This window comes from Haliotis rubra, unplaced genomic scaffold (assembly GCF_003918875.1).
Source record: "Haliotis rubra isolate DU_JTF1 unplaced genomic scaffold, ASM391887v1 Scf97, whole genome shotgun sequence".
Lineage (NCBI taxonomy): Eukaryota > Metazoa > Mollusca > Gastropoda > Lepetellida > Haliotidae > Haliotis > Haliotis rubra.
The window spans coordinates 2,268,673-2,288,482 of record NW_025767712.1 but is presented as its reverse complement, the minus strand read 5'-3'; the positions used below and the strand labels follow the sequence as shown (position 1 = coordinate 2,288,482).

The 19,810-nt window shown below is 39.9% G+C and overlaps 1 protein-coding gene across 3 annotated transcripts; it reads right to left on the bottom strand.

Moving 5' to 3' along the window:
- Positions 1-1,324: 1,324 nt before the first annotated feature.
- Positions 1,325-19,135, bottom strand: LOC124265257 (lupus La protein-like). 3 transcript variants are annotated; one of them, XM_046700045.1, is made up of 14 exons: positions 18,998-19,135; positions 18,165-18,249; positions 17,871-17,940; positions 16,735-16,841; positions 15,477-15,578; positions 11,056-11,166; positions 10,569-10,669; positions 7,917-7,979; positions 6,516-6,546; positions 5,989-6,129; positions 4,919-5,036; positions 3,999-4,120; positions 3,163-3,196; positions 1,325-2,485 (listed from the first exon to the last, which is right to left on the bottom strand). In XM_046700045.1, the coding sequence occupies exons 1-14, from the start codon at positions 19,012-19,014 to the stop codon at positions 2,424-2,426; spliced, it is 1,164 nt and encodes a 387-aa protein (XP_046556001.1). In that variant the 5' UTR covers positions 19,015-19,135; the 3' UTR covers positions 1,325-2,423. The 3 variants fall into 3 exon arrangements, with proteins under 3 accessions (XP_046556001.1, XP_046556003.1, XP_046556002.1); XM_046700047.1 differs by having other exon boundaries at positions 19,105-19,123; XM_046700046.1 differs by having other exon boundaries at positions 19,066-19,114.
- Between the last annotated feature and the right edge of the window lie 675 nt (positions 19,136-19,810).

Here is a 19,810-nt window from a genome sequence, read left to right as displayed (position 1 = left end):
TCAAACATTTTTTCAATTTTAATTTTCATTATTTCCTATTTTGTACAATTCAGTTGTATGTTTTGCAAGATTTTATACCATTTTCTTGACTTATTTTCAGATAGAACAAAATAATTGAAAAATACCACTTTTCATAATTTTATAACTGGAATATTGCTGAGTGTGGCTTTAAAAATCAAGTGTTGCCTCTTAATCAAGTCATGGGAAACCACATTCATACCAAGCATTCCACAAAGGGTATATTGTAACTGAAGGTCTCTGCAATGGATATGTCAGGGTAGAGATTGCGATCTGGTAGGATCGGAGATTCTACCAGTAGGGATTGCGATCGGAGTCTCTTCCAGTAGAGATTGCGATCGGAGTTTCTACTGGTAGAATCTCCGATCCTACTAGTAGAGATTGCACTCGGAGTCTCTATCAGTAGAGACTCTCATTATATAGAATAACCTATACAATCGCAATCCCTACCAGTAGAAGCTCAAATCTGATCCTACTAGTAGAGATTGCAATCTAAGTGAATATTTAGAAAAACAAAATTTATTTTTGTATATTGTAGAATGACATCTTCCATTGAAAAGTGCACGAGGTTTGTCCAACTTGATGTTTACAAACAAAATGAAAATAAAACATTGTTACTTTGTTTTCATTTATGATTGTTATTGTAAATAAATGTAATGCTAAAATAAAAAAATAATAAAAAATTCCATGCACTTCATTGTGAGTGCTAATGTCAGCTATGTTCATCAATAAATGACATGCGCAAAATTTAGGTCCATCATAAATGTGACATTATTTGTTATCAATAATCACTGATGTGTGCACTTTTCAATGGAAGATATCGAATATAAGCATAAAACAATATGCACTCTATAAGCTCCGATGCTAATCGAGGAGACCAAAGATTGGCCTAGCACAGAGTGAAAGATTATGCCCTCTTTGTGTTGTACCCATTATTGAGTCTGAATATCACTTCTGCTTAGAATGTAATTTTTATAATAATCTTCGTCAGGCCCTGCCCCCAAAGTATTATTACACTTCTCCATCTCTCCATAAATTTGTACAATTGTTGTCATCTTTGTTGTTTGCCCACAGATCAATCAGAGTTTCTACCATTTGAATTGGAAATCTACTGGTAGAATCTCCGATTGTACCAGTCGACACTCTGATTGCAATCTCTACTAGTAGGATTGCAGATTCTACCAGTAGAGACTCCGATCGCAATCTCTACCCTGACAGATACACAACATCCCACAAAGGGTATATTGTAACTGAAGGTCTCTGCAATGGATACACAACATCCCACAAAGGCATTTAAAACACCAGGTGATGATAAATGTAGTTTATTGACACTATGTACAAATGGAAATGATTGCCATAAAATGTGACTACAGTTAGCCTTAAAAAGTACTAAACAACTTTCATAATACAAGGTGAAAATGTTTCCAAATAAACTGTTTGTGAAATGTATTAGGAACAAACGAAAGTATAAAAAGTACATTAAAATGTGAAATGGTTTATGTATAGATGAGTAAATGAATAGACATGGACAACCCATGCCTCCCAGCTCTTTACTGGGCAGAGCTACTTGCCAAAGGTGGATGGTCAACCGTTACTATACTTGCACCCTATTTTGTGCTTTTGACCAATAATCCATCTTGCTGAATTTAACCCTTTGGAAACGGGTAAGAAATTTATCTAATCTTGTAAAAGCACTGGGTAAAAATGTTCAGATTTAGGCGGTATTATTACAAAAAGTAAAAACACATTTCCAGTTTTCTACAATCTCTTTTCACCTTGCAATATGGGGTGTGGCCTGGTGCTATTGGCTAGGAAATACAGTACAACATTTTACGCTGGATTTCGATACAATGTATTTCCAATCATTCTATTTGCTCTTCAAAAACTTACAAAATAAGATGAACTATTATTATTTTCCATTGATTTCACTGAAGTAGTCAAACACTGTCAACCCATTTGATATTCATATCAATGTCAACAAAGGAATCCAGCAATTTTGTTTATATCCACAACAACGTAAACATTCCTTTTACATATGGTGCTACACCCATAATCCACTTATTACTACCTTTTATAATTTTGTTTTACTAACAGCAACATCTTTCATAAATATAAAACAGAACATGTCACATTCAGAACACCACTTCCAATCGCTTTCATATCTACATTGTTAACTCTTATAGAGCCACATGTAATGTGAATGTACATCATTATGTTCAAGGTAGTCAGCCAAAGATGTCCCATGAACTGAGAGCCCCCACATCCCCGGCGCCCTCGTCTCTCATCCCCAGACTCCAGTCCTTGTCCCCAACCTCTGCCCTTCCACCTGGTGGAGTCATCTGATGGACAAAGGCACAAAAGAGACATCTGATGATTGTATTGTATGCTGCAGCAGGGAGACATTCTCAGTCGTCTTCTGTCTTTACTACCTTGGCTGCAGGCTCTCCAGAATCTTTGGACTCTCCATCTGAAACAAGAAGCAGGTTACATCAGCAAAGCATATTGTTGTTGTTAATGCCATGCTTTGTGAGTAATCAAGCCTGGATTCTGACATTCTATTAGTTGCTTTTACCACTGATTGCCAAGGAACACTTTTAAGCCTCATCTTCACGGGTTATCTAGAATTATATGGTGTGCAATCTTTTATGCTAAACAGTATCATGTCCAAGATATTTTTATGGATTAAACTTCTGTTTTATTTCCCTCACGACGTTTCAGGACCATTCCAGGTCCCTTCATCAGGTGAACTGACAGTTCCAGGTCCCTTCATCAGGTGAACTGACAGTTCCAGGTCCCTTCATCAGGTGAACTGACAGTTCTCTCTCAACTGTCAGTTCACCTGATGAAGGGACCTGGAATGGTCCCAAAACGTCGTGAGGGAAATAAAAAGAAGTTTAATCCATAAAAATATCTTGGACATCTATGTACAACTTCTAAATGCCACTGAAAGACATCAAACAGTATCATGACAATGTAACACTGAACAGTTCCCTGACCATGTAACCCTCAACGATACCCTGACAATGGAACTCTGAATAATATCCCAGTGTATCCCTGAACAATACCTGCAACATATCTCTGAACAAACTCCCAAACATTTCACAATAATAGAATAAACCAGTGTAGGTGTGTTTAAACACATACCTCCATCTCTGTCCTTGTTGAAACTCCGCTTTCCCTGTAGCAACAAAGAAAGTACCGGTAATTCAAATTCAACTATGAAGCAGTTTCAAACTTAAATGCTCACAGGAGAAAGAGAGCGTGTTATACATCACAGACAGCAGTAATTCAACAAAGTATCAGCAGTCTGTGAAGAGTCAAGTCTGCAGAGGGCATTCAGTGCTGGACACCATGATCCACATTGAGTGATTTGCTTTAATGCACCTTTCAACAGTATTTCAGTAACATCACAGCTTACAAAAAAATACTATGTGCCAGGTCACACACTGGAACCCACTTGATTCTACTCAGTCATCTCTTTCAACAAGAATGGGTAGATGGGTTACTTTTTACGACAAGAATGGGTAGATGGGTTACTTTTTACGACAAGAAAGGGTAGATGGGTTACTTTTTACGACAAGAATGGGTATATGGATATCATTTCATGACAAGTATAGGGTATATTTTTGACATTTTACTACAAGAATCGGGTACATACCCGGTACTTACATTAATAATCAGAAAATGGGTAATATTTTACGACTAGAGTGTTGTACATGGGTAACATTCTTTTGGCAAAATTTTTGTACATGGGTAACTTTGGGAAACTTATTTTGACAATGCCAAAATTGTAACAGAGAATGATAAGTTATGGTTGAAAAGTTTCCACTGTAACAGAATATACTGATATTATCTTACTGCATCCTTATTTAGTCTGCAAATATGCACAAAACCAAATGTTAGCTGTCGGATTACACCATTAACTATTGAGCAGATAAACAGATGATGAGCACAAAATAAGGTATTTCCTGTTTACTTACCCTTCCTCCATACTGGTTGTTGCGTCGCTTGCCTCCTCTGAAACCTCCTGGTTTGTTGCGAGTCCTGCGTTGATCTTCCATTGTCTTAAAGATCATCTTCCAGTGGTTGAGTTCTTCCTCCCCTACACACAGAGAAAGTGTTATAAATTATTAAGACAAGACGAAAACTTCTGTACAAACAGACAGGGTTGTTGTCAAACCTTAATTTTAGGGGGGAGAAGAAAGGGAAGGAAAGAGAAAGAGGAGAAGAGAGAGAGAGAGAGAGAGAGAGAGAGAGAGAGAGAGAGAGAGAGAGAGAGAGACGAACAGGAGAGAGATGCCATCCTGGTTGCCCACTGGGGAGACACTCATGGCAGAGGTGGGTACAAGACTTTAGTGTCTATCCAGTATCACATTCCTCATCTTCATATGAGGAGTGAGATGAGGTGAAATGGGGTTTAACGTTGTACTTGAGAATATTTTGCTCACATGATGACGTGCATGCGTGGCTGCTTGTACTAGAGTCCAGACTTAACCTGGATTTATAGTGCTAGGTCACTGAGATACCAGGCCGCAGTGAAGCTTGAATACCCCACTCAGACACATCATACTGACTTCGAGCCGACCAGTCCTTGTTGTACCCATTAATGCCGAGCCAGGCAGGGAACAACAAATACCATATTTTAACGTTTTTTGGTATGACGAGGCCGCTCTCGCTCTCCAGGTGGACGCTCTAACCACCACACCACAGAGGCGGTAGATGAGGAGTGAGTTTAGTCTTACATCACACTCAGCAATATTCCAGCTATATGGCAGCATCTGTAAATAACTGGGTCTGTAAATAATTGAGACAATCCAGTTATCAACAGCATGAGCATCGATCTACACAACTGGGGTATGATGACATGTAGATGAGGATAAAGCAAAGCAAAGGAGCCTACCATCAAGCACACGAGCTGTCACTTCATTATTGTTGATTTCAATCTTGCCCTCTCCTGCCTCCTTAGCTTTAGTCAACACTTCTGTTGCCTCATTCTCGTTGGTAAACCTCACATAGCCCTGAAATAAAAAGTTCATTAACACCTGATGCAAGAGATTTGTTTCAGCTGACATGGCTTGGTTTGGTTGTTGTTCAAAGCTGCACTCAGCAATATTCCAGGATATATGGCATCAATCTTTAAATTACTGAGTCTGGACCACACAATCCAGTGATCAACAGCATGAGCATAGACCTATATCTATGCAATTGGGATACAGTGACGTGTAAAACAAGTTAGTGAGTCTGACCACCCAATCCCGTAAGTCGCCTCTTACGGCAAGTATGGGTTGCTGAAGACCAATTTTAACCTGGATCTTCACAGGTTCAGCCGACATGATTCACCCATGCCTTTGAATTCACACGTCGCTTTGACACCTGTGAAACACCTACCAAATGTTTTGATTCATGCATTCCTTCTGATGTATTATCAAAAATAGATTTACTCCTTTGTTTCTCAGTAACTCAGTCACAACATAACTGGGCTAAACACTCTTTGGGGCATCAACAGGAGTACTAAACAGCACACTAGCCAAATAAATGTTGACCCAAGTCATGTACCAATAAGCTAAAATCCCAACTTCACATAATCATATCTTTTTCCTCCAATACATCTCTGAACTGTTGTGAATACTAAATAGAATGTTGTCTCATGGCATCTAAGCCCAAGTGCAGTACCATTTGCAGATTTGTTTTTATCAAAATAAATTTGGAATGACGTGTTGGGAGAAGTGAAGACTTAAGAGAGCTGATGTAACACAGGAAATATCTGATCTTAATAAGATTGCTAAAGGCAATAAGCATCATAGAAAATGAGTCCATGATCAGTAGTTGAGCTACAATTGCTAAAGGATGCAATTATGAATGGCAACCATGACAATAAAGGCACAGTTTACAACTAAGAGAAATATCCCAACAAAAACATGAGAATAGAAACTTTACATCCGTAATGTTCTGCACAAGTTGGACGGCTACCTTTGTTTCTCCATTGTCGTGATCAACCCAGGCCACCGTGCCGAAGTCAGAGAAGAAGTTGCGGAGATCTTCCAGGGTGATGTTACCAGGCAGGCCGTCAAGTCTTAAGATGGTGGATGTCCTAATGCGATCTCGAATTTTCTAATAACAGAAACATGCATTAGAAACATGGTTACCACTTCATGATGAATGACTAGATTTAACATTTACTCTTGAGAAATGTATTCTACATTATATAATTGATTAACAAAACAGATGTTGCATAATTGAATTTACATCACTGCTTGCCAAACTTGAGCAGTAGCTCAGAAAATTAGTCATTGTGAATAATATGTTGAGCAGTTAGGGTCATATGTACCGGTAATAGAGAACTACTGACTGTCAAAATAACTATTTAAACTGTTAAATGGAATTATCACACGTATGCAATTCTTATTTAGCACCATTTATATTCCCCTGCAAGGCTAAGGTGAACAATGTTCTTTCTATCTTGCTAATAAGATAAAATGAATGAATTCACAGCTTACATCATCTTGTTCCTTCTCCTTTTCCTTGACACTATAAAAGGAAAAGTGGAATTATTTAAAGACACAGAGCATTTGAAAGAATCACAACAGCATTGGAAACAAGAGTCATCAGAACAAAATCGCTCCCCCCACCCCCAGCCAAAACATAGTTGACAGAACAAACCATCTGAGAGTTACTTAAAGTCCAACTTGATTTTTTTTAGTGCAAAGTTCAAATCGTTTCCATGGAAATCATGAAAAATAGAAATGCCAAAAATCTGTAAATAGCAAAAGGCACCACTTCAAAATCTGTTTGATATATCCGTTAAGTCTTGTAGAAAGATATTGAAGGTTTTCGACTTGTGCTCCAGAATCAAAGCCCACCCCTCCCTTTTGAAACTACATCCGGTTTCCATGGAAACCAAGAAAACTAAAAATGACAAAAAATCTGTAAATAGCAAAAGGCACCACTTTAGGTTCTGTTTGATATATCTACCAATTTTTAATAAAAATAATGAACGTTTTTTTAGTTATGTTCCAGAAACAAAATGATTATGGATGGACAGAAGGATGAGGCGTCAACTATATTACATGCCGGGGAGACAAAAAGTGAAATATGGAACCCCGAATGAACAGTTCCTCCACTAGCACACTTGTCGCTCCTCCTCTGGTCACCTGACTCATACAGTGGGAAATTCAAATCAGGATATCAAAAATAGAAATAAATTTTCAAAACGTATGCTTTGTAGACTGTCTTCATAACACTTCTTTATACTATGGCATAATTACATCATGAACCGGTGAGTCAAATTTGTTATATTTCATGGAATGGACTGCTTTGATTTGCATCGAAAGACAGCTTTGACAATACAACGTGGCAACACCCCATTTGTGTATAGGTTTGAACCCCAGCCTTTAAGATTTATGGCTTTACACAGGAATATGTGAAGGAATCGTCAAGGCCAAGTGAATACTGCTGACCCCCGTTCCGGTACAGCAGTACTTTAGTGAGCGGCCAGCTTACAATATCTACAATAAGATATCTACAACAACAAGACACACTGACAAGTCATCTGATGCACAGTAAGTGTCTGGATGAGCTGACAAGGTGGCAGTGAGTGAGCGAGTTAGTTTAGTTTTACGCTGCTTTTAGCAATATTCCAGCAATATCACGGCAGGGGACACCAGAAATGGGCTTCACACATTGTACCCATGTGGGGAATCGAACCCGGATCTTCGGCATGACGAGCCAACACTTTAACCACTAGGCTACCCCACCGCCCCGACAAGGTGGCAAGGAGAGGCAGTTCTCTATTGCCAACATTCTTGTCAGTCATTGGTGAACCTATTTTGAAGACATCAGCATCCTGTCTAAAATAGTATGAGTCAGCTGTGTACAATGATATACAAGTGTTTACTTACTCGTCATTATGCTGCTTCTTCGCCTGCCTCTTTTCTTCGTTCTTTCTTTTGAAATAATCTTCTCTGAAAAACAGCCATTGGTTATTTTCATTCTTTGTGATCTTACCAGGAAAAGGTTGCCTTGTTGACTCAATGCCGCCTGATAAGTTAGCTTACAATATTCAAATTGAAAGCTTGCTCATATTATGGTTAAAACATGAAAATGAGGTACATTTTCACTCCACACTGCCATGAGTGGAGTGAAGTGGGGTGGAGGAGTGGAGTGGAGTGGAGGAGTGGAGTGATGTGGAGAATATTTCAGTCATATCATAAGCGTCAGCATAATTTGGGAGGAAAGTTCTAAGTGATAACACTACAGGTATGGTGCTGAGAAACCTAAAAGCATAATCAGTGCAAACCAGATTTCAAAACTGATCCACAGAAAAGGCTCCCACTCATTTATGGCACCAATTTTCAAGACAAGCAAGTATACTAGGCGTCATTAATAAACGGTCAAATGATATATAGCACATGTAAAGAAACATTTCTCATAAATAATAGAACTAAGGGCGTCATCATAACATTTAATGTGTTGACAAACGTGACACATGACATACAGACAAAAAGTTCGAACAGCACTAGCAAACATCAGTTGTATAGACCAACCCCCCAAAATGAAAAGGACAAACATGAAGCACTTTGTCATCCAGTATCTTGTGTACCCTCCTCGCGGTTCCAAAACACAGGTGCACCTTGTTCTCATGCTCCTTAGCAAGTTCATAAAGAGGTGAGGTGAAATTGGGTTTTACGTCGTGCTTGAGAATATTTCGCTCACATGACGTGCATGCGTGTGTATGTGCGGCTGCTTGTACTAGCCCAGACTTAAGCTGGTTTTATAGCGCTAGCCCACAGATTCCATGCCGCAGTGAAGCACGAATACCCCACTCAGACCAGTCCTTGTTGTACCCATTAATGCCGAGCGCCAGGCAGGGACCAACAAGTACCATATTTTAACGTCTTCTGGTATGACGCGGTCACTACACCACTGAGGCGGTCAGTTCATAAAGAAAGCTTGCAGAATCGCATTCCATTCCTCTACTAGAGCTCTGCAGAGTCCTGGGAGATCCACTGCTGCTGGGTGACGTGTGTACACACGTCGACCGAATTCATCCGAGGCATGCTCAATTGGATTGAGGTCTGGTGAGCATGCTGGCCGCTCCATCTGCTCTACACCCTGCTGCCGAAGGAATTCCGTGACAATCCTGGCCCTGTGAGGCCTAGCATTGTCGTCTTGCAGTAAAGGGGTTCCACCATAAAAGCCATGCATAGCTTGCAGAAATCGTACTGCTATAGGAGCCAGAATCTCGTCCCGATAATGGTCTCCGGTACGATTACTGTCGACCATGTGCAGTGGAGTATGTCCAGTAGGAGTTAGCCCTGCCCAAACCATGACCAACCTCCAGCCAAATCGGTTATGCATGGCCACAGTTGCATCTGCTATTTGCTCTCCATTGCGACAATAACTCATCTGCTGACCATCATGGAAGGACAAATTGAATCTGCTTTCATCTGTGAAGAGCACATGGGACCATGCCTACTCCATCTCAAACGCACCTGCCTATGACATGGGGTTAGTGGTGGACGAACTGCAGGTTGCCTACAGCGGAGTCTGGCTGCCCTTAAACATCAACGAACGGTGCTATCCTTACATTGTTAACATTGAAGTGTTCTGTCGGAAGATCTGCTGCGTTAAGGAATCTATTACGTAACGTAGAGTTAATCATGTACCTATCATCTCTGACTATTGTGACTCTGGGGCGACCTGGTCGACGTGCATATTCCACGGACCCATTGGCTTGAAATCTCTGCCACAGTCTACCAATAGCACTCCGACTCACATTAAAGCAGACAGCAACCTGCCGCTGAGTTTGACCAGATTCCTAAAGGCCTATAGCCTGACACCTTTCAACAAGTGCCACAAAACCTCTCATTATAAGCTGCAATTTCAAACAGGTACCTGAACAGTGAACGACAGTGAAAAAGCATCAATGCATGTGTATTGTCCTCCACTTTCCATGGATAGAGCGACTTGCATGTGCAAATCATAGACATTAAGTGGCAGGTAGATTTCCATACTGACAATTTCAATAAAAAATGTGCCATTTGTAGCAGAATGTATTGGATGTTAAAGAACCTAATAATGACATTTCAACGGCCTGATGTGTTTTCCCATACTGTTTTGACAGTTTGTAAAACATTCAGCTGTATATATTTCAAACAAAAACAAAGATTTTAAACTTTTAAGAAATAGTTACCAATAGCTTGACCATTCATTAATGACGCAGAGTATATTTATTCATGTAATTTCATTAGTTTCTTGTCCCAATTTTAGTTGATATGCACAAAGCATGAAGAAAGGACCACAGTCTAAAACTGAATACTAAAATTTGTTAAGTCGAATTGTTTTTGAGAAAATTTCTATACATTGAGAAGCGGATGGACTGAAGGATATAAGGACAGACTCCATTTCCAAATCCCTGGCCCCACTTCGTGGCAAGCAATAAAAACACACTAAAATTGAATGTGTTTTACCTAATGATCACTGTCCGATACTTACATACAAGAGTTAACATATATGAATTAACATGCAGAAAAACATATGTACAAACTTACTTGAAACTTCGGATTAGTTCTGTTTCTCCATACTTTAAGGATTCTGCTTTAACAAATTTCTCTGCATCCTCCTTATTAGCGAACACCACAAACACAGAACCCTGAAACATTCACAGCAAGCATGAATCAGAATAGTACAGAAGACTGCTCCTTGAACTCGGGCAGTAAAACACACAGGGCACTATGAAAGAGTGAGTGAGTTTAGTTTTACGCTGCACTCGGCAACATTCCAGCTATATGGCAGCCGTCTGTAAATAATCGAGTCTGGACCAGACAATCCAGTGATCAACAGCATGAGCATCGATCTGTGCAATTGGGATACAATGATATGTGTCAACCAAGTCAGCGAGCCTCACCACCCGATCCCTCAAGTCACCTCTTACGACAAGCATGGGTTACTGAAGATCAATTCTAACCCGGATCTTCACGGGTGACTTATGAAAGAAATATACATAAAAATTAAAGGTTGCTTTAGACCTGCACCTACCTTGAAGTCCTTTGTTTTGGGAATTCGTCTCATGGAAATGCTCTCCACTTCTCCTTGTTTATTGAAGAACTCTTGCAGCTCGTCCAGTGTTCGATCCTCAGGGAAACCTTTCTGTAAAGCAAGAGGGGAGTTGGTCCTATCATATGGTGACAGAGAGATTTTGTCCTGTTATACAGTGGAAGGAGAGACTTTGTCCCGTTATACAGTGGAAGGAGAGACTTTGTCCCATTATACAGTGGAAGGAAAGACTTTGTCCCGTTATACAGTGGAAAGAGATAGGTTATATGACAACAGGACAGATTTAGGCAGGTTTAATGACGAAGAAAGGCATGAGTCCAGTAATCCACGACGAAGGAGGGCATGAGTCCAGTAATATGACGAGGAGGGCATGAGTCCAGTAATATGACGAAGGAGGGCGCGAGTCCAGTAATACGACGAAGGAGGGCATGAGTCCACTAATATGACGAGGAGGGCGTGAGTCCAGTAATATGACGAAGGAGGGCGCGAGTCCAGTAATATGACGAGAGGGGCACGTCTCTCACAAGAGGGACAGAGATTTTACAGAAAGGCCAACAAGCAAATTTTGAGCTTGATAAGAATGTAAGAATCTACATGGAAATGTTGCTCTATGCAATAAACAAGAAGTTGTCATTCATTAAGTTTCAGTCTTAATAAATGGGGTGACGATAACATTTTAGCAGAGAGTACTGACTTGAACCTAGTAAAAACGACCAGATACAAATATATTATGGAATAAATCCAAACTTATATATGCCATAACAATACGCAATGGTCTTTATTACACATTAACCTCTGCCTGAAATGTCTTTAAAATGTCAGTCCTGTCAGTTGATAGGAAAACCTTTGTTCTGGTTCTGAATGCCTCTTCAGGAAAAACTTAAAGCTGACAAAGAGAATCATTTATTCCTGAAAACACTGCATGAAGCAGCAAAACTTCAAAGAAAGCATCAGCGGTTCCTTAGATGAGTCTCAGTCACAGGACATCAGAGGTCTAGTTACATCATGTGCTTTCATTGTCAGTGTGATACAGACTGTCCTGTCGTATGAGTGAGTATAGTTTTTCGCTGCTTTTAGCAATATTCCAACAATATCACGGCGAGGGACACCAGAAATGGGCTTCACACATTGTACCCACGTGGGAAATCGAACCCGTCTCTTCAGCGTGACAAGCGAACACTTTAACCACAAGGCTACCCCACCACAAGGCCAATAAATACATGAACATATCCTACACTTGTGAGAGACTGGTTTAATGCAGTTTGTGACATAATCCCAGTTATCTGGAGGCATGTCAGATAATAAAAGCCCAAAGTGATGCAGGTCACACATTTATAGGTATGGTGTTGACAAACCTACAACTATTACCCTTTGGAACCAGACTTGAACCCACAATGACAGGTTTTGTGCCTGCCTAAGGGACACAACTCTGCAGCAAGACTGTCCAGAACCACTTAACGGTATGCATGTAAAAATACTCCCTAACTTACTTCAGAGATATAACTCTGTAACATTGCCCCAAATATATACATTACTGACTGCCTAATGTGTAATGTTTTGTGTTGGAAACATCACAAGGAGCTACAGGGAGAAAATAAACATTACCCAAACATTTAACCTGTAATGATTAAACAGTATCAAGATTAATTCATACTGACTTCTACACACACATCCATAATTTATTGCAATTATTCCATCAAAAATATGGTTTCATCCAAATGACTCAGTTGACAATTTTGAGCATCAGCGGTTCCTTAGATGAGTCTCAGTCAGGGGACATCAGAACTCAAGTAACATCATGTGCTCATGCCTAACACAGCAAAGTGGAGATGGACAATGCACTAAAGTACTGTTGGAAATAAAACAAAACTGTATTTTCTCATTTATCTATACAATTTATGTAGTTGATATGTGAAAGTGTGAAATATCTGTTAAACTAAGTTCGGCCTAACTACAGTCTCAGTGGTAGAGAGATAGGAAACGGAGAAAAAGGACTTTACTGAGGGGAAATTAGTGCAGAAATTAGCAATGCGGGTTTTTTCTAAGTCCAACAAGACTTATTTGGAACAGACCATGGCTTTATGCAAATTAGTGTGCGACGATATTGTATTACAAAGGACACTTTTTAAATGCCCAATTTGAAATTAGACGTAGATTCATTATACACGATAGCTGACGTAAAAAATAATAACTTTTATGCTGAAACTATTAAGGATGTAGCTACCATGGAGTCTCACTGTCACTATAAAAAGAAACAGATGGGAGGGTTGTCTCAAATGCAAAACCTGGGGTCGAGCTGGGGGATAGAGATATCAGCTTAGATAAGATAATCCTTTAGGGCAATTATACTGGGGAGGTACACCCCGTACGTCATAACAATTTACAAATAATATCCAGTCCTGTCGATCTTCGGGCGGTCATGTCACCTATATACTACAATGTGTTTCTATGGTTTTCAGGTATCATACTCTTTTATATATCTCAACATAAACTTTATGAAAGAAAGACAGGTAAGATGTTAATCAATAGATGAGACATAGTCAACACACATGAAAAAGCACAAAATGTCTTTGAGATGACCCCTTGTGCCTGTAGGCAGCACGTGCATTTCTTTCCAGGTGTGTCGACGGTCCGTCGTCATACATGGTTGAGCGACATAATTGCCATCTATAGTCTGATCTATTGTTTTCTGCAGCTATTCGTATTTCTTCTAAGTTTGGCCCGATTTTACGAGTAAAAATGTTTTTCTGGACATCAAATTACGCACCCTACTGAACGCCCAGGTCCTACAGAACGGTGCACACAAAATGAATTCCAGATCTTTTAAGGCAATGATGACACTTCACAAGGCTAATATGTAAGATCCAAGCTTCCTTTCAAACTATTAGGACATTCTTACACTGCCACCTATACATTGGACCAAACATTTACACATCTAGGTTGACAGATAAATCATTGTAAGTGAGAATAAATCATTTTACATGGTTTTTATTCTTCAAAGGCATCCTCGATAATCCCCAGGGTATATGTTACGATCACTCTCCACTATACCCTGGATGCATCCACGGCTTGGCCCGATAATTATATTACCTCCCTTTGCTGGCTCCGCATTCTCACAGTAGACAATCAGCTAAGCCACCGTTACATCTGAGCTTGCCAGTGTCAACAAAGATAGCGGTCACAGTCGCGGAGGTTTGTTCGCAGTGCCACGCAGATTTTTGAGGAAATAATACAGACAAATTGACAGATATGAAACTTTAAAAAACTATATAAAAGAACTCCTTCTACGTCTTTCAGAGTACCTCTGCATCAATTGTGTTGCCAAGTTTAAACGGTTAGATAATTTTAGAAGCAAAATTGAGTTGTGATTGGTTCGCTCAACTTCCCAGCGTAGACAACTGATTGGATAAAAAGCCAGTCAAGGGAGGTAATAAAATCATCGGGCCAAGCCATGGATGCATCCAGTGTATAGTGGAGAGTGATCGTAATGTATACCCTGGAGATTATCGAAGATGTTCAAAAGATAGCTATTCCAATAGCTTCCAGATCAGCAGTATTATTCAAGTTATCTTGCCAGTCACATAGTTTAACCTACTGGATGTTGTGTGGAACATATCAGGTAGCATTCAAAGGGAATATATAAACAACCCTTTTCACATAATGTGTAGATAATAACATGGTTTGAAAGAATCCTTTCACCAAGTAAAACAATGTTGACTATGGTGCAAGCAATCAGTTATTTTATGAGTGAGCGAGATTAGTTTTACGCCGCACTCAGCAATATTCCAGCTATATGGTGGTGGTCTGTAAATAATCAAGTCTGGACCAGATAACCCAGTGATCAACAGCATGAGTATCGATCTGTGCAATTGGGAACCAATGACATGTGTCAACCAAGTCAGATAGCCTGACCATCCGATCCTGTTAGCAGCCTCTTACGACAAGCATGGGTTACTGAAGATCAATATTCTAACCCGGACCTTCACGGGTGAGTTTTTTGATGAAAGATCTTAATTGACACAGGCTACATATGGTTATACAGCATATGCACATCATGTAGTGATTACTGTCATCTTTCACTGGAGAAATACTTTAATGCAAAATTTCAATGCAACGTCATCTTTAAATCACCACTTTCTAAAAGCTAACCTTTGTCATTAAATTCATGCACGTAACTAACTTACGATGCAAAACACAAAACTGTCAAAGAATTTGAGCATCAGCGGTTCCTTAGATGAGTCTCAGTCAGTGAACATCAGAACTCAAGTAACATCATGTGCTCATTTAAATATTTATCACGCTCCCCGTTTCCAACTTTAATCTGGTGTGATATATTGGTCAATTTCTTGTTTCTTGTAAACTTACTAAGTTTAGAAACCATGTGAAATAACCATGACACTTACAGCATATACACATCTGGCTGACACTTCCTCCCTCCTCTCCTTGGTATTGTCTGGCATCGGCTTATCAAGAGATCTGCGGATCTTCGTGTTGTCTTCAGCAACCTATGTGTTAATAAACATATCACATGTTAACTACCACAGATACCTGGCTTCCTACCTCAATCAAGCAATGGACTACAGCAGATAGTTGGGTTCCCGCCTCAGTAAACCCTAGACTCAGCAAACGGCTGGCTTCCCGCCTCAGTCAAACCATAGACTCGGCAAACGGCTGGCTTCCCACCTCAGTCAAACCATAGACTCGGCAAACGGCTGGCTTCCCACCTCAGTCAAACCATAGACTCGGCAAACAGCTGGCTTCCCACCTCAGTCAAACCATAGACTCGGCAAACAGCTGGCTTCCCACCTCAGTCAAACCCTAGACTCAGCAAACAGCTGGTTTCCCAGCTCAGTCAAACCATAGACTCGGCAAACAGCTGGCTTCCCACCTCAGTCAAACCCTAGACTCAGTCAAACCATGGCTGGCAAACAGCTGGTTTCCCAGTCAAACTCCTAGACTCAGCAAACAGCTGGCTTCCCTCAGCCTCAGTCAAACAAGCTGGCTTCCCACCTCAGAACCATAGACTCAGCAAACAGCTGGTTTCCCAGCGCCTGGCTTCCCAGTCAAACCATAGACTTCGGCAAACAGCTGGCTTCCCACCTCAGTCAAACCCTGGACTCCGAGTCAAACAGCTGGCTTTCCCACCTCAGTCAAACCCTAGACTCAGCAAACAGCTGGCTTCCCACCTCAGTCAAACAAACCCTAGACTTCCGACTCGCTTCCGCCTCCAGTCTCGGCAAACAGCTGGTTTCCCAGCTCAGTCAAACTATAGACTCGGCAAACGACTGGCTTCCCACCTCAGTCAAACCCTAGACTCGGCAAACAGCTGGCTTCCCACCTCAGTCAAACTATAGACTCAGCAAACAGCTGGCTTCCCACCTCAGTCAAACCCTAGCCTCAGCAGACAGCTGGCTTCCCACCTCAGTAAAACCCTAGCCTCAGCAGATAGTTGGGTTCCCTCACTGAAACCCTAGACTCAGCAGACAGCTGGATTCTCACCTCAGTACAAGTCAGGGCCAAGATTTTCAAAGCGCTCCCAGAGTTAAGAGTAAGACAGTCAGAAGTTAATGTTAATGTGTGGCACTTAGGACCTTCTTAACACTAGAAGACCTACGATGACTACAGCAGATAGTAGAGTGGACAGAGCCTGATAATACCTACCTCCATCAAGCCACTGGCAGACTTCTTTAGAGCTGCACAGATAACACCATGGTCATCACTCAACTTCTTCAGCCGATTAAACTTGAGCATAGTCTCCAGTGTCACCCCTGTACTACAGTCAAGGAAGTTTGGATTGGAAACTGTCACCAGATCATTAGAATGCATCATTACCATTCACAAACCTTAATAAATATCAGCTGGGTTCTGTACATCTGTGAAAAAAAGTCATTAAAGCCCATGAAAAGGTGTCCAGGTAAATACTTGAAATCAACATTAAGCCATCCTTAGATGTTGATTCTAACATGATTCTGTATCTTTGTTTGCTGTACAAAGCAGCACTCATTAGGGCTGTGACAAAGTTGAGTCTCCGATAGAAATTAATCGATGGTAGAATTTAGAAACAAAAAAACTATCGATAGTATGTGTGGCTATCGATAGTTTAGTAATTGACTAGTAGGATGTTTGGGCACAGACTTGCAGCTTCATTGAATTTATGTTTTAACTGTTTACTTCATCTGGGTTTCAAGTTTCTTGTCACTCAATAAAAGAGACTGAAACTACTTCAGATTGTTTTTATTCATATAAACTATACATTCATTTGGGAAATGACCTCAAATGAGACAATTCAAGGAGAAAACAACTATCGCAATAATATTGCAATAGTTGGTCACAATAGTACGTTGCAATAGACAATCGCTATCGCAATAGTTGTTTCCCCCTCAATAGTCACCCCTAACACTCAGCAATATTCACGTTGGACGGTGGTGGTCTGTAAAATATCAAGGCTGGACCAGACAATCCAGTGATCAACGCAACAGCGATCAACCAAGTTAGCGAGCACATTAGGCGCCTCTTACAACAAGAAAGGGTTGCTGAAGACAAATTCAAACCCAGATTTGCACCTGTGATTGTAACAAATTGATATCAACTACATGAGTTAAATTCTTGGCCAGCAATGTGAATGGTCACCATGTCTGGCAAACAGAATTATCCCAAATATTCAAATACTATCTTCGCCCAGAGAATCTGTGAGTCCTAACCTTTACAGCTGTAGAGTGGTAGCTAGATATATCATGTCTGTTACTGAAAATGTTAGAGTGTTTTTCACACAATCTTTGGACAAATATAAAGGATACAGCCATCATCCTGAGTGATTTGATCCTGAAGAAATCTGTCACGTGGCAGGTTTATGTCTCCAAAATAGTACTGAAAATAGAATCAGGCATGTGAAAAGGCTTGTACTTGAATATGCAAAATATGAATTTTGTGTCTAAATCTTGTTGCAATCAGACAAAATTAATACAAGGTTATCAAATTACAATATAATATAATAAACTTATCAAAACCTCAAGTTAGGTTTCACAAGTTGTAGTCAAAATAATAATAATCATACCAAAACTATGGTAACAGGGATTCAACTGGAGACTCACCTCTATCTGGTTAATAATCTTTGTCTCAAGTGCAGAAGCTGCACCTGATGCTGTGCCATTTTCTCCTGCCATGTTTTCCTTTTTACTGGAAAAGACATAAAAAAAATAAACATCAGTTCTTATTGTTACCTTTGCTTATTTGTGACGCTTCAGATGATCGTGAACATTAACATGATTAAGGTGCCACCACAGCAGATATATTACTCAAAATTATGGGCCAGAGTCCTGATTGCAAGAGCACACAAAAGAGCATCAAATGGATAGACTCAGTAATTAAGTTGATTGCATCTTCTTCATCCTCTTATAATCATGCCCTGAAAGTTTAGTGTCTTGAATCCTTGGTACATATCCATGTGCAAGTGTAACCATCAGCTGATGGAAATATGAGATCTTCTCACAAGACCATGAGATATGTACAGGACAATATTTAAGGATAGGACATTGAAATGTTATGCAGTTTCAGAATATCATAACTCAGAATGATAGTTTCAAGTTTTAATCAACTGTTAATGTGTTCAAGTAACGCTGTAGGTATGTTGCCAAAGGGAAAATGCAACACCAGACACATTCATGAGATGTTAAAATGATCTACAGAGTTCGGTGGATCTTTGCCGTCGAAACAATTTCAAAACCAATCCTCATCCTAATCTTACATTTAAGTTAAGCAACTGGGACGCATTCCACATCAGTATGAGAAACCAAATGAAACATGTGGCACACCATTCACATGTCTAAATATTAGACATGTATGTTTTAACCATCGGTAGAAAATGAAAGCAAACCCATATCGCGTTAATTTCCAGTAGCACGTGAACTACTAGATTTTCTCTTACCATTTAACATCATCCATATCTCAGCTATTGACTAGCTCGTGCCAGTGGCAATGTTGTCTGCTACTTACACCAAACACGGACGTTTTAAATCTGCTTCTCTTGCTCACCTTAACCACGTTTTTGCATCACTTTAAGGCGCATGCGCACGTTCCGGCATTAATATGTTATGAAAGTACTCTTTAGTTCCGGAAACGAACAAGGATTTACAGACGAGATGAACCTGCTACACCATTCAACGATACATTTCTGAACTATTATAGAAAACTAATACGGACTGCACCTTAGTGACGCAGTTAGTAGGAATACAGCTTTCATTAACCCTACTGCAAAGACAACCTTAGAGAATCTTATTTATTACAACAAAATATATTATGAAATTGTTCTAATGAATGTTCTTTGGGTAATGTTGAATTATAACATTTGTCAATATTTTATTTTTTATAGTTAGAATCGGAAAAGATTGTCTTCGTTGAAAAGTATAACATGGTTTTAAATATGAAAACGTTGTAGTTCTTGAATAAATGCACAGGGAATAGTACCATAGTGTTTGTTTTCCACATACACGTTTTCCATATTGGAGCCGTTCTTGCCTTCGTAATCGAAGTACAGAATCATTCGTGAAAGTGTGTTTCAAAAGTTGTTTTGATGTGTACTAAACCAAAATATCTTCGCTAAATGAGACAAACATTCCTACCAAGAAACAAATACCCGTTGATAGTAAAATGCAAACTTGATAAATATAGTTTGTGGTTTAAAGAATCAAAATGCGAAAGACAATAAATCAGATTTTAATGGGAGAAGATTTGTAGAATT